We start from the raw sequence: 15485 nt of genomic DNA, 5'->3' as shown, positions 1-15485 counted from the left end.
GGACTGAGATAACGAGATTTTTAGGGCTCACGTGCTCGTTCGGTGTGTCCTGCCGACTGGAGAAGTGAACTAAAATCCCATGACAAGGGTATCCGCTCGGCATGCCGGGTCGAATGAGTTGGAGACGATGTTAAATTAAAAGTTCATTCGGTTGGGGTACTCGGGTGATCGAGTGAGATGGAATCGGCTCGGTCGGCTTGTTGGTCCATAAGACTTGTGCTTGTGGTTCCACGACGCTCTTTACTGGATGCTAAAGGGCCAAACAAAATGTGCAAACATTTGACCCATGGCTGCCCACTCGTCCGCCATGGAAGACTGAATGGGCGAGGCCCCTTGGCTTGATCACCTCGAGGGTGAACAAGTGCTAGAATACTCCTAGCCAATCACCCCGATTGGGAGAATCTCCTAGATGTGAAGCATGGGAGTGTCAGCTTCGTTGCGGGAGCCGGCTTGTTGCAATGTGCTGGCTCGGTCGGGTAGGAAGGGCGATTGAATCTTTAGACAGGTTAAGTCTGTGTGTTGATCGGTGGCATGGGGTGGGGTGAGTGGAGATCCAATACTTGGTTCCTGGGGAGTGAGGATGGTGGAGTTGAGTCGGTCGGTCGGTCGGTCGGGTAGAGTGAAGATCCAATACTTGGTTCTTGGGGAGTGAGGATGGTGGAGTTGAGTCGGTCGGTCGGTCGGTCGAGTAGAGTGGAGATCTAATACTTGGTTCCTAGGGAGTGAGGATGGTGGAGTTGAGTCGGCCAGTCGGTCGGGTTGAGTGGAGATCCAATACTTGGTTCCTGGGGAGNGTGGGGTGGGGTGAGTGGTGATAGTCAAAGTTTGAAAAGACCGGGTCGGTTTGTCAATGGCATATGGAGAGTGGTGATCCAATACTTCGTTCATGGGGAGTGAGGATGGTGGAGTTCAATTGGTCGGTCGGTCGACTGGGTAGAGTGGAGATGCAATACTTGGTTCCTGAGGAGTGAGGATGGTGGAGTTGAGTCGGTCGGTCGGATAGAGTGGACATCCAATACTTGATTCCTGGGGAGTAAGGATGGTGGAGTTGAGTCGATCGGTCGGTGGGGTAGAGTGGACATCCAATACTTGGTTCCTGGGGAGTGAGGATGATGGAGTTGAGTCGGTCGATCGGTCGGGTAGAGTGGAGATCCAATACTTTGTTCTTGGGGAGTGAGGATGGTAGAGTTGAGTCGGTCGGTCGGGTAGAGTGGAGATCCAATACTTGGTTCCTGGGGAGTGAGGATGGTGGAGTTGAGTTGTATGCTTGTATTCTGATTTTGGTTCAGCCTAGTGGCTGAGTCGTGTGAACTCTCTGTTGGGTTGGGTCGATGACTTGTCGAATTTGAGGTGTAAGAACCCTTCACACGGTCTGGCCGACTAAAGGTGTAGCTTCATGAACCGGGCAGGGCCAATCGAAGGTGTGGATCCACGAATCGGGCAAGGCCGACCGAAGATGAAACTGTGGATCTAACAGGGTCGATTCGAAGGTGTAAATTCGTATATCAGGCAGGGCCGATCTGAATGTGTAAATTTGTGGATCGAGCAGGGTCAATCCGAAGGTGTAAATTCGTGGATCGGGCAGGACCGATCCGAAGGTGTAAATTCGTGGATCAAGTAAGGTCGATCCGAAGGTGTAAATTCGTGGGTCGAGTAAGGTCGACCCGAAGGTGTAAAAATCCATAAATTGAGTAGGGTCGATCTGAAGATGCAAATTCGTGGATCGAGCAGGGTCGATCTGAAGGTGTAAATCCGTTGGATCGAGCAGGGTCGATCTGAAGGTGTAAATCCGTGAATCGAGTAGGGTCGATCTGAAGGTGTAACAAACATTTGATCGAGCAGGGTCGATCTGAAGATGCAAATCCGTGGATCGAGCAAGGCCGATCCGAAGGTGTAATTACGTAGATCGAGCAGGGTCGATCCGAAGATACAAATTTATGGATCGAGCAAGGTCTATCCAAAGGTGTAATAAACATTTGATCGAGCAGGGTCGATCTGAAGATGTAAATTCGTGGATCGAGTAGGATCAATCCGAAGGTGTAATTACGTGGATCGAGTAGGGTCGATCTGAAGATGCAAATCCGTGGATCGAGCAGGGCTGATCCGAAGGTGTAATTACGTGGATCGAGCAGGTCGATCCGAAGATGCAAATTCGTGGATCGAGCAAGGTCGATCCGAAGGTGTAATAAACATTTGATCGAGCAGAGTCGATCTGAAGATGTAAATCCGTGGATCGAGCAGGGTCGATCCGAAGGTGTGATTACGTGGATCGAGTAGAGTCAATCTGAAGATGCAAATCCATGGATCGAGCAAGGCCGATCTGAAGGTGTAAATCCGTTGGATCGAGCAGGGTCGATCCGAAGGTGTAAATCCGTGGATCAAGTAGGGTCGATCCGAAGGTGTAACACACATTTGATCAAGCAGGGTCGATCTAAAGATGCAAATCTGTGGATCAAGCAGGGTCGATCCGAAGGTGTAATTACGTGGATTAAGCAGGGTCGATCGGAAGATGGAAATCCGTAGATCAAGCAGGGCCGATCCGAAGTGTGAAAGCTCATGAATCAGGCAGGGCTGATTCAAAGGTATTAGTTGCTGAATAATGCTTCATTGAATTCAGGCCGTAAGACCGACTGTCTGTGAAGGCAGTGGATGGGCCCACTCATCCTTTTTAAATAAAAAATGAAAAGACTAACAAATATTTTGATTGATTTCACCTAAAAGTAGTAGCATGTGGGATAGATTGCGTTCCAACTGTTGCTGATGTCTTTGCCTTTGGGAGTTTGGAGCATGTAGGCACCCTTCCCTGCTTCTTTGGTGACCTTGTAGGGCCTGTAATCGATCTGAGCTCTAGCCTCCTGTCATTCTGCATTTAGTCATACCTGGCGTGAATTGTCTGATTCATCTCATCTTCCTCCCACCTTATTTGAATCGTTACTCAGGCCAAGGCATCTTCCATCGTGGTGCAACTTAGCTTCGTCAGTTCTTTGTATAGTTCATCATCCGGAAGGAGACTTTTTTTGAAAGTGTCTACGGCTGTCTCAGGGTTACAAGAAGGGATGGAAATCTTCTCTTTGTTGAATCTGCTGACATACTCTCTTAGTGGCTCTCCCCTCCTCTGGTATACTCTGTATAGATCGGTCGACAGCTTCTCGAGTTTCTTGCTGCTGGCGAACTGCTCCACAAAGGCGTCGGTGAGCTGAGCGAATGAGTCGATGGAACCGTTCGGGAGATTTGTGTACCATTGAAGTGCTGGACCGGATAAGCTTAAACCAAAACTCTTGCACATGCAGGCTTCTCTCAGCGCTCGGGGTATTGAGACAGTGAACATTTGCTGCTTGTACAAGACTATGTGATCATCTGGGTCGGTTGTGCCGTCGTAGGGTTTCATGCTGGGAATAGTAAACTTCTAGGGCATGTCGACTAGGGCGATCTCGTCCACAAAGGGTGAATCCGCGTAACAGCGAGGTCTGCTCTTCTTGGTCGAGACCAGCATTCCTGGGATGCACCTCATCACTGCCTCTACATCAGCCAGCCTTTTGGCCAGTACCTATTCCATAAGAGAGGGGGATACCACTAGGTCATCCCGTTTGACTGGGTCAACCATTGCATTCATCCTTGGCATATTCCGCTGGGTCATGCCGCACGATGTAGTTTGGTGGATCATTCCTTCGTGCACACCCTGGTAGCCCGGATCTTCGTTCATTCCCTCTGGTCGGATGACTCCCATGGTAACTGATCTGGTGTTTTGCCCTACATGAATGGTCAAGGGGGTTGTTTGATATTCGTTCGGTCCGTCAGGATGGGTGGGCTCGAGTGCTATAGTTTGGTTGGGTTGGCCGTTCAACCCGTGAGGGTGAGCCGAGCCGAATGGTGTTTGTGCGGGGATGGTTGACTAGAGGTGAGGCTGGATGGTGAGAATGGGTTGGTCTTGCAGGTGTGGACTCTCTATCTCTTGGGCGTCTTGATCTTGAGACTGGGGTGGATCGGATGAATGAGGTTCTGTTGGCAGATCCTTTCCTCCATGAGTCAGGATCGAGTCGTCGACCACCGATGAACTTAATGGACGTGGCCTTTTACCGGAGGCTGAAGGTATGTGCTCTGGGGTTTGGAGAGGTTGCATGGATGGAACTGGGGCGCGGAATCGATTGGGAGGTACCTGGCAAGGTAGAAGCTCCGGATCATAAAACTGACTCACCTTCTCTTTAAGAGACTGGTTTTCGGCCCTGATGGATGCATTTTCGCTCTGGAGTGCATTGTTCTCGGCTTCCAGTGTGGCCATCTTGTCTGAATTTTGTTGCATGAGAGCAGTCAGAGGCTCCAGTCTAGCCTCGAGGCTGGAGTTAGCGTTGTCTGAAGGGTCAGCCATGGAAAATTCATCTACATAGCAAGGTTCGTCAAGCTGAATGATTGCTAGAGGCCCCACGGTGGGCGCCAAACTGTAGACGTAAAAATCTACCTGTACAGAAAGGGGGTCTGATCCCGTGAGGTTGAGGCCACTAGCGATCCACTGCACCTGCACACATAAAGAAACAAGCATGAAGCGAACGGAAAAGACCGTGGTGGTGTTTGTCGTAGGCACTCTGACGCTCAAGTCAGCAAGGCTGAAAGAGTCTAATGTAGTGAGGGCTAGGGAGTAGAGAGGTTACCAGAAGTCTAGTCAGGGACTATGACTACGGCAATGATGTGAAGCTCTCAAGTAAGAGCTTTGGGTATTGAAGTTGTAATGAAATCTGTCTTGTGAGAAGGCTAGCCTCTGCTTATATAGTGACTGTCTAGTCTCCCAATCCTGGTGGGAGTAGGAGTCCTAGTGTGACTCTGATACAAACCCTAGAGGAATTGGGGCGGTGGTGAGCTGTCTTACCAGTGTTCGAATAGGAAGGTGATCCCGCACAGGAAAGTAACCTCGAGTAGGAAAGTGACCTGAATAGGAAGGTGACCTCGAATAGGAGACTGATCTGGAATAGGAAAGTGATCTATGGGTGCCATGGGCTTTGGACTTGCTTATAGGTCCAGGAAGTGAACTGGGATTTGGAGGCCCGGACCCGATGGTTTGGGCTGACTGTATCTCGTATCAAATGGGTCTAATCCGGACGGGGCCGTATCGGGATTGGGCCTGGTCTCTTCCTCATTCAGTCCCGTTCTCCTATTTGGGCCAAGGACGATTTTTGGCCCTAACAGTTTGCCCCCCACTCTCTGAGTTAAGTTTTTCTTAAGTCAGAGAGTAGGAAGCAATCGAGGCGCGCTCGGTCCTAATAATATGCACCCAATCTTATACGTGCATAATGTGACTCTAACCAGTTAAGAAGTTTGTGTTGTTGATATTTTCATATAAATTCAATCAAAATTAATAATTAAAAAAAAATCACAGGATCCAACTCTAATCTCATTTGCGAGATCAACACATAGATTATAAAATATTGAATTGAATGATCAAGGATTATAGGAATATTTGATTGTGTCATGCCTTCTAAATTTCTTGAATTCCCTTATTCCAATTATTGGTCTTCCTTTCCAAAAACGCTCCAAATGACGACTTCCAAATGAGTTTCAATGTACGATTGCGTTTTGAAAAGGGGATTTAGTTAAGTTATATTAATTTACTGGACCCTCCCATTATGAGCTAATAAATTCTAGAACCCATGCTTTGTCGTCAATCCAAAATATTTAATAATAAAGTGTAATGGGCAATCTTAGAAGATCACATTAAGCCCATGGATATATCTCATTGGACTATGCATTTACCCAGTTTTATTAAATCAAAATATAATTAATGTTAGCCCATAATTAAAAAAATTTCAAACATGTGCAACTTACATATTTGAATATTGTTAATATTATAACCCAAAGATAAGATGATTTTATTATAAATAGATGATAATTAATAAAAGGTTATTTAGTCTATATTGGGTATTTTTAAGGGGAAAATTAATTAAAATACTATTTCAAGTTTGGAATGAATAAAATAACTATGTAGTTTAAAACTCTTTACTAAATCACCATTCGCTTAAGCGGTATAGACTATTTATAAGCTTATTTTTTAATCGATATGTGTTAAATCGCTTAAACAATAAAATTTATAGTTATTTAATTTATTTCAAACTTGAAATAGTGTTTTAATAGTCAGCCCTCGTGATTTAAGTTTTATATTTACTTGAATATGTCATTATTTAAGGTTTATAATTTACCTTAAATTTTAAATTATATATGGTATAGAAGACATAGTTTTTTGATTAAAACTCAGAGAATAGTTCACTTACTTATAAATGGAGTCAAAATCAAACTGAAAAATATGAAGAATGAAGTCATTGGCATTGGCATTGTTGACTCAGAAAGTTATATATCCAATGAATAAGGGTGATCCTACTTTATTGGAAGGAAGGTGACAATGTTTTTAAATAAAAGAAAAGAAAGCTACTTAAATCAATTTAGTCCACAAGGTTGCAAGTTGTAAGTTCCCCATGCCCCCGCATGAAAACTCCCTCTATCCAATTCCAATTTTCCTAGGTACCCATTTTCTAACTAACAATGAGCATCCCATGTTCTCAATTCTTTTAACTTATCCACCTTCCATTTTGGGTTTGAAAATTATGCCTTCTATTCTGTAATATAAAAATGATGTATGTGTAGTATTACTCTTCGCTTATATACCCTACTACGACCAATACAATTTATTATTCTTTCTCTTTCCTTTGAATTCTCTGTTTTACCCTTCAGTCGTTTCTTCCTCATCGTCTAACCAATCAAAGCTTCTCAATTTTTCATTCATCCCACAATTTTATTATTCAATTCACGCTATTAAAATTACTTGTTTTATTAGCCAATAAAAATTCTAATTATTTTTTATACATTCTATTGAAAAAGTAAAATTTTTTTTTTTTAAAATATATCAATATAATCAATTTTTTTATTAGTTTAGGACAAACATTAAAATAATTCAATTTATACTAAGTTGTGATGCAATGATTTAATTTTTTAACTCTTTCTGTGAACTGTTTATATTTATTAATCTAATAATTATAAGAGAGAAGTTAAATGTGTTATTTTTGTTAATCTAATAATATAACCGTTCATTTACATTAGATCAACACTAATGAAATAAATAAATTAAGTCACAAATTATCGTGCTTATTATTGATCAATCATAAAAGTTTATTATTCACGTATTATTTATTATAAGTCCATTGTTGAATCATTATGATTGATAAACACTATTATAATTTTATGAAGTTTCAAAGAATCCATATGATATAAACTCTATATACATGCAAAGAGGATTTTCTTATTTAAGATTGAAGAAATTATCTAATTAATTTCAATAATTGAAGAAATTAAATTATTATTTTCATATTTAAATTAATTTGTTGTTGGAAAACAACATCTTTGGATAAGTTTATCTTTAAATTAAACAATCATTTAATTTTAATTAAGCAACTAACCAATCATGTTTTGTGAAGGAGAAAGCCAATCAGAGTGGAAAGCCATACAGAGGTAGAATAGTCAATCAAAACTATCTTATAAAAGTTTCAGCTCATAGATCAAGAAAGCAAAATATTTTTCCAGCTGGGTTCTCGCAAAAACACTCTATATAACACAGAAGGGGTCAGGATCTTATTTGAAGATAATCAACCAACAATGGCCATGCCTACCCCCTTAAACAATAGGCTGTCCATGGCCATGGAAAGAACTGGCCAACGGTAATATAACTACCAAATCCATATGTCTTCTTTCTTCAAATCTATATGCGCAGAATAATAACTACAATTTCAATCTTTTTTACAGGGTTTTTTCTCTGGAAATTCCTACGGATGTTGTCGTTGTAGTTGGTGAAGCCAATTTCTCTCTTCACAAGGTAAATCCCACTTAACTTTCAGTCGAATCATTTCTTTCTTTGTAAGCGATAACGCTAATATATTTGATAATGTATATGTCAGTTCATGCTGGTTGCCAAGAGCAATTTCATAAGAAAACTGATATTGGAATCGGAAGAAGCAGACTTGACAAGAATCAATTTATCGGGGATACCAGGAGGCCCGGATATCTTCGAGAAAGCTGCAAAGTTTTGTTATGGAGTGAACTTTGAGATAACTGTACATAACGTTGCGGCTCTCCGATGTGCGGCGGAGTATCTAGAAATGACAGACAAATATTGCGACAATAATCTGGTGGGCAGTCAAGTGACTTTGTGTAGTCTGTCAGGGGCGGTGGTTGTGCTTAAATCGTGCGAAGATCTTCTTCCCTTAGCTGAAGACCTTCAACTTGTTCAAAGATGTATTGATGTCACTGCTGTTAAGGTATAACATTAGTAGATTTGTTCACTTTTTAATAATATCAGCTTGAGAAAATTCAGAAACATAATTTTGTGTTTACACATAATGAGTTGGACTTATTATATAAGTTTTTTATTTAATTTTTTAACACTATAATAGATTTATATTTGATAATTTATTGATGATCTCTTTACAAAGATGAACAATTTATCAACTGTAGATTAAAAAAATTAAGCATATATATAATGCCATTATATTGGTAAAAGATGGTGTATCATTCAAGAGTCTTCAGTTTGATTCTCCTCGCTTGCTAATAAGAATAATCACAGGAAGTTTACCTGGTCATTTAACATCAAAGTCTTAGGGGATTAGTTAAGGTGAGTATAAATTGGTCCAGACACCTCGAGTTATAAAAAAAAAAAAAAAAAAAATCTAGTTAATTGATGCAAATTAAATTTAAAAAAAAATTATTAAACTTTTTTCGCCTTAAATGTCTGAAAATTTTGCTATTTTAGTGGTGTAGATTTGGGTTTTTAAAAAAATTCAAACCAAATAAATTAAGTTAAAAACTCAAGTCATCTAAATATACAAATATTAGTGAATAATTAGTGCAAATTAGCTGTAAAAAACAAAGTTTCTATTAAACTTTTTCGTGTTAAATAGTGTAAAATCTTGTTTTTAGTTTCTTTTAGTGTTTGTGTAGATTTGGACTGTAGAAAAAAAATTAAAAATAAAATTCTTGTGTGATTAATTAACTGATGGTAATATCATGTAATATTTCAGGCTTGTTATGAGGCAAACTTCACTTGTAGATCACCGCCAAACTGGTGGACAGTGACAGAGGAGCTATCAATCTTAGACATTGAAATGTTTGCTAGAATCTTGACTGCCATGAAGAACCGAGGCGCCAAAGCCCTCACCCTCTCCAGTGCCATAATCACATACACTGAGAGATCACTGAAAGATCTCGTCAGAGACCACTCTGGCAAATTGTTGGATTCTATTGATTCTCAACTCAGAATCCAACAACGTTATCTTCTTCAATCCATTGTCTCCCTTATGCCCTCCGAAAAAGCCGCCTTTCCCATTAACTTCCTCTGCTGCCTTCTCCGCTCCGCAATCTTCCTTAAAGCTTCTAGCTCTTGCAAGAACGAGCTTGAAAAAAGGATCTCATCAATACTTGAACATGTGACTGTCGATGATCTTCTTATTCTTTCTTTCACTTACGATGGCGAGGGGCTGTTTGATTTAGAAAGCGTGAGGCGGATCATAAGTGGGTTCGTGGAGAAGGAGAAGAGTATGGCGGTTTTCAGCGGTGGAGATTTCAGAGAAGCTTGTTCAACCGTGATGCATAGAGTTGCAAAGACTGTGGATGCATATCTTGGGGAGATTGCAGCGTATTCTGAACTCAGCATATCGAAATTCAATGGGATTGCTAATCTTGTTCCCAAAGGTTCGCGTAAGGTTGAAGATGATATCTATCGTGCCATTGATATCTATCTCAAGGTAGGCAATTTCTAAATCAAACTGAATTCACTTAACTTACAAAAAAATATAGATATGAGCTAACTGCTAGTTGATAATGTTTAGGCGCATCCGAATCTTGATGAGATAGAGCGAGAGAAGGCGTGCAGTTCAATGGATCCATTAAAACTTTCATACGAAGCTCGAGTTCATGCATCACAGAACAAAAGATTGCCGGTACAGATTGTTTTCAGGGCCGGCTTGAGGGGTAGGCAGGTGAGGCGGCCCCAAAAAATGGGGGCCCAAATTTTTTATAATTTTTTTTTTAATATCTTACAAAAATAAAAATAGTTTATAATTTCTTATCTAAGCCAAGGGCCCCAAAAAAAAGCCAAAAAAAACCTAAATTTATTATAAACTTTTTACATATATTCCCATTTCCCACCCAAAGTTTAACAAAATAACAAGTTTGTACCTTTAGTTTTATATATTCTAATTTATACCCCTAAATTAACACATTGAATCTCTTTTAACAATGAAATACTAAAATAGTCATTTACATATCTCAAATTACTTACCTTCAATTCAATCCCAAAATTTGACATTCACATAAATCATCTCCAACCTTCTTCTGCTGCCAACGGTTTGGAGTTGATTTCGGTCAATTTTGGTTCCGGTTGATTTTCTCACTAAAATTGACCGAAATCATCATTTTATCATTTCCCAACCTTGATAGCCCTCAATTTGACTAATTTTTTATGAATCTCGCAACCCAACTCCACCACAAGATAGCCATTTTCAGCCTTTTTGGCATGTACCCGACATTGTTAGCCTTCCCTGACACCACCATCTTCCTTCCCTTAACCCTCTCACTAAAACCCCTATCATACCTTATTCATTTACTCTGTCAATCGCCAGCCATCGATACCTTTTGGGCCGTGACTTCTCAAGCCTTTCCTTATCAATCTTGGCGTTGGAAATCACTTATTTTACCACCTATCACTTCTCCAACATCTACTCTCCAAAACCCCCCATCAACCTAACCTTGTTAGCCTGTCGATTGCTGTCCATCTCTCCTAGTAATTTTTCATCTCAAAAGGCAAAATAATAATAATAATAATAATAATTTTTTTAATATATGCTTATATTATTAAAGGGTCCTAAAATAACTCCAGTCTAGAGTCACAAATATTCTAAAGAAGACCCTGATTATTTTTCATGCCTTGTATTATGATCAGCTGAAGCTAAGGAGTGGTACGGATGATCGAAGCACACCGGATGCTGCTGCAACAAGAAACCAATTGCAGGCAGACGTTTCACTGATTAAAGAAAATGAAGCGTTGAGATCAGAGCTTATGAAGATGAAGCTTTACATAACGGACATAAAGAAGAATCAAGGGACAAGTTCTAGCAATAATAAAGTTGGCCAAAGAAAGCAAACATTTTTCTCTTCAATGTCCAAGACTCTTGGGAAATTGAATCCCTTCAAACATGGCTCCAAAGACACTTCAAATATTGAGGATAATGTTGGTGTGGATATTACAAAGCCTAGAAGGAGAAGGTTTTCCATTTCTTAAGTGGTTTTGTTTTTAATTTTGTGTGATAATTTGTATAATAGTTTATGTACTGTGTATGTTAGTCCTCTTTAGATCAATTTGTTATTTTATATCATCGTGAACTTCTTTTTAGTTTATATTAAACACGAAAATGAATATTATATTAAATTTTTTATAGACTCATAAAAAGTTGATATGGACTTGTTAATTACTGATCCAATAAACTTAATCAACACATTTTGATAAAAATCATAATCAAGTAGATAAAAATATGTAGGACGAGACCGTCCCTTATAATGAAGGTTCCCTTAGAGATTTTAGACGCTATGACCAGCCCATCTAATTTAGCCTAATTCTAATATAACTCAAAACAATTTCAATATGCACTCAATCTTATACGTGCATAATGTGACTCTAACCAGTTAAGAAGTTTGTGCTCTTGAGATTTTCATATACATTCAATCAAAATTAATAATTAAAAAAAAAAAAAAATCACAGGATCCAACCCTAATCTCATTTGCGAGATCAACACATAGATTAAAAAAATACTGAATTGAATGATCAAGGATTATAGGAATATTTGATTGTGTCATGTCTTTTAAATTTCTTGAATTCCTTATTCCAATTATGGGTCTTCCTTTTCAAAAACGCTCCGATTGACGACTTCCAAATGAGTTTCAATGTATGATTGCGTTTTGAAAAGAAGACTTAGTTAATTTATATTAATTTACTGAGTCCTCCCATTATGAGCTCAATAAATTCTAGGACCCACACTTTGTCGTCAATCCAAAATATTTAATAATAAAGTGTAACGGGCAATCCTAGAAGATCACATTAAGTACATGGATATATCTAATTGGATTATGTGTCACTTACATATTTGAATATTGTTAATATTATAACCCAAAGATAAGATGATTTTATTATAAATGGATGATAATTAATAAAAGGTTATTTAGTCTATATTGGGTGAATTTTTAAGGAAAAAATTAATTAAAATACTATTTCAAATTTGGAATGAATAAAATAACTATAAAGTTTGAAACTCTTAACTAAATCACCATTCGCTTAAGCGATATAGGGTTATCTATAAATTTATCTCTCAAACGATATGTGTTAAATCATTTAAGCAATAAAGTTCATGACTATTTAATTTATTTCAAACTTGAGATAGTGTTTTAATAGTCAGCCCCAGTGATTTAAGTTTTATATTTACTCGAATATGTCATTATTTAAGGTTTATAATTTACCTTAAATTTTAAATTATATAGAGTATAGAAGACATAGTTTTTTAATTAAAACTCAGAGAATAGTTCACTTACTTATAAATGGAGTTGTTGATGCGTGAATTTGACACCAACGAAACGCACGTGTGAAATACTGAGCTGGCTCAGAAGACACACGTTGATGTAAGAAAAAATAAGAGTAAATGCAATGGGAACAACTTTTAAAGTGGTTCGGATGCTAAGGAAGCAAGTCCTACGTCCACTGATGTTTGTTTAATGATAAAGGTCAGGTCGCTTTAGCGGACTGACTTACAAGTGATAGTACAAGAGAGAGAATACTATAAATTCTTGAGAGAGGGTAGCCAAATCAAGAGTAGAATCATCCAATCCCCCAAATAAGAGAGGAGCACTCAATTTATAGTGGGATGGATTAAGGTTACCGTTATTGAATCTGTGAGTTGGTAGGATTATCTGTACAAATCTTCTTTTATATCCCATTACCCACCTTCTAGAGTGATTTATGCGATTTGGTGCAAGAATTTGGACATGTGGAAGCTTTCCAGCTCCTGGTTGGTCTGACGCACACCCATTGTGCTGACAGGAGCATACTGTTCCTTTCCTCACGTGACTCGACTGTAGATATACCCAAGCTCTAACTTTTGTATGCTGACTGGATCTTACGTTAGCCCTGCATTCTTTAAGTATAACAGGAGTCAAAATCAAACTGAAAAATACCAAGAATGAAGTCATTGGCATTGGCATTTGGACCTAGAAAGTTATATATCCAATAAATAACGGTGACCCTACTTTATTGGAAGGGAGGTGACAATGTTTCTAAATAAAATAAAAGAAAGCTACTTAAATCAATTTAGTCCACAAAGTTGCAAGTTGTAAGTTCCCCATGCCCCCACATGAAAACTCCCTCTATCCAATTCCAATTTTCCTAGTTACCCATTTTCTAACTAACAATGAGCATCCCATGTTCTCAATTCTTTTAACTTATCCACCTTCCATTTTGGGTTTGAAAATTATGCCTTCTACTCTGTAATATGTGGTCAAGTTTTAGTCTTAAGTTATTATCAATTTCTCTTCCCTCTTCACGCTACATTTTAAGACTTTTTTCTTTTTATTTGACTAATGACTACAATGTGAATGGATTGTCTTGTCTAAGAAATTTAAATCTTAATTCATCCAAATCTTATCTCTCATCTACACTCACGATTATTAATATTATTATTAAAGTTTATTTATATATATATTGATCATCGAGAGTGTTTAAGTTAATTTATGTATATTTTAACTAATTTCTCAAAACCCTTTTATATAACGGATTATTAACATTAAGAAAACTTTTGTTATTTCATAAACATAACGAGAACTTTTGCCCTTATATCATGCCTTTAGGGAATGAAATTGTACGGCCAAGAATGAGAAGAGAAATAACTAGAAGGGAGGGTAGACATAAGTATCTTTAAGAGGAGTGGAGAATGTGATCCTGGAGGACACGTGGAAAGCTACTATTTGATAATGAGATGATGATAAGATCCCCATTGGGTTTCCCGTCTGTAGCAAAATTAGGTGGCATGGTGACGTGGCAGTACAGCAGCCAAAACTTTAGTGAATAGAGTGGTGGAGAAGTCCTGGCCACTTGTTCGAGTGGCGGAGACATTCACTGATATACCCTACTACAGTACTACGACCAATACATTTCATTATTCTTTCTCTTTCCTTTGAATTCTCTGTTTTACCCTTCAGCCGTTTCATCCTCGATCGTCTCAAAGCTTCTCAATTTTCCATTCATCCCACAATTTCACGCTATTATAATTACTTGTTTTATTAGCCAATAAAAATTCTAATTATTTTTTATACATTCTATTTAAAAAGTAACGAAAAAAACGTATTTTTAAAAATATATCAATATAATTAATTTTTTTTATTAGATTAGGACAAACATTAAAATAATTCAATTTATACTAGAATGTGATACAATGATTTAATTTTTTTGACTCTTTCTGTGAACCGTTTATTTTTATTAATCTAATAATAATAAAAAAGAAGTTAAATGTATTGTTTTTGTTAATCTAATAATATAACTGTTTATTTACATTAAATCAACACTGATGAAATAAAAAAAAAAAAATTAAGTTATAAATTATCGTGTTTATTATTGGTCAATCATAAAAGTTTATTATTCACATATTATTTATTATAAGTTCATCGTTGAATCGTTATGATTGATAAACACTATAATAATTTTATGAAGTTTTAAAGAATCCATATGATATAAATTCTATATATGTGCAAAGAGGATTTTCATATTTAAGATTGAGGAAATTATCTAATTAATTTCAATAATTAAAGAAATTAAATTATTATTTTCATATTGAAATTAATTTGTTGTTGGAAAACAACATCTTTGGATAAGTTTACCTCTAAATTAACCAATCATTTAATTTTAATTAAGCAACTAACCAATCATATGTTTTGTGAAGGAGAAAGCCAATTAGAGTGGAAAGCCATACAGGGGTAGAATAGTCAATCAAAACTATCTTTAAAAAGTGCCAGTTCATAGATCAAGAAAGCAAAATATATTTCCAGCTGGGTTCTCGCAAAAACACTCTATATAACACGGAAGGGATCAGGATCTTATTTGAAGATAATCAACCAACAATGGCCATGCCTACCCCCTTAAACAATAGGCTGTCCATGGCCATGGAAAGAACTGGCCAATGGTAATTTAACTACCAAATCCATTTGTCTTCTTTCTTCAAATTTATATTATTTATATGTGCAGAATTATAACTACAATTTCAATCTTTTTTACAGGGTTTGTTCCCAAAATTCCTACGGATGTTGTCGTTGCAGTTGGTGAGCCATTTCTCTCTTCACAAAGTAATCCACTTAGCTTTCAGTCGAATCATTTCTTTCTTTGTAAGCACTAACGCTAATATATTTGATAATGTATATGTCAG

General features: G+C 37.8%; 1 protein-coding gene across 1 annotated transcript; it reads left to right on the top strand.

Moving 5' to 3' along the window:
- The first annotated feature begins 7934 nt into the window (after positions 1–7934).
- LOC116105822 (root phototropism protein 2-like) lies at positions 7935–11343 on the top strand. Its single transcript, XM_031392228.1, has 4 exons — positions 7935–8291; positions 9051–9773; positions 9858–9968; positions 10934–11343. The coding sequence occupies exons 1-4, from the start codon at positions 7935–7937 to the stop codon at positions 11306–11308; spliced, it is 1566 nt and encodes a 521-aa protein (XP_031248088.1). The 3' UTR covers positions 11309–11343.
- Positions 11344–15485: the final 4142 nt, after the last annotated feature.

The sequence above is a fragment of the Pistacia vera genome, unplaced genomic scaffold (genome assembly GCF_008641045.1).
Source record: "Pistacia vera cultivar Batoury unplaced genomic scaffold, PisVer_v2 Contig505, whole genome shotgun sequence".
Taxonomy (NCBI): domain Eukaryota; kingdom Viridiplantae; phylum Streptophyta; class Magnoliopsida; order Sapindales; family Anacardiaceae; genus Pistacia; species Pistacia vera.
Note: the sequence above shows the minus strand (reverse complement) of the source record. Positions and strands in the feature narration are given on the sequence as shown.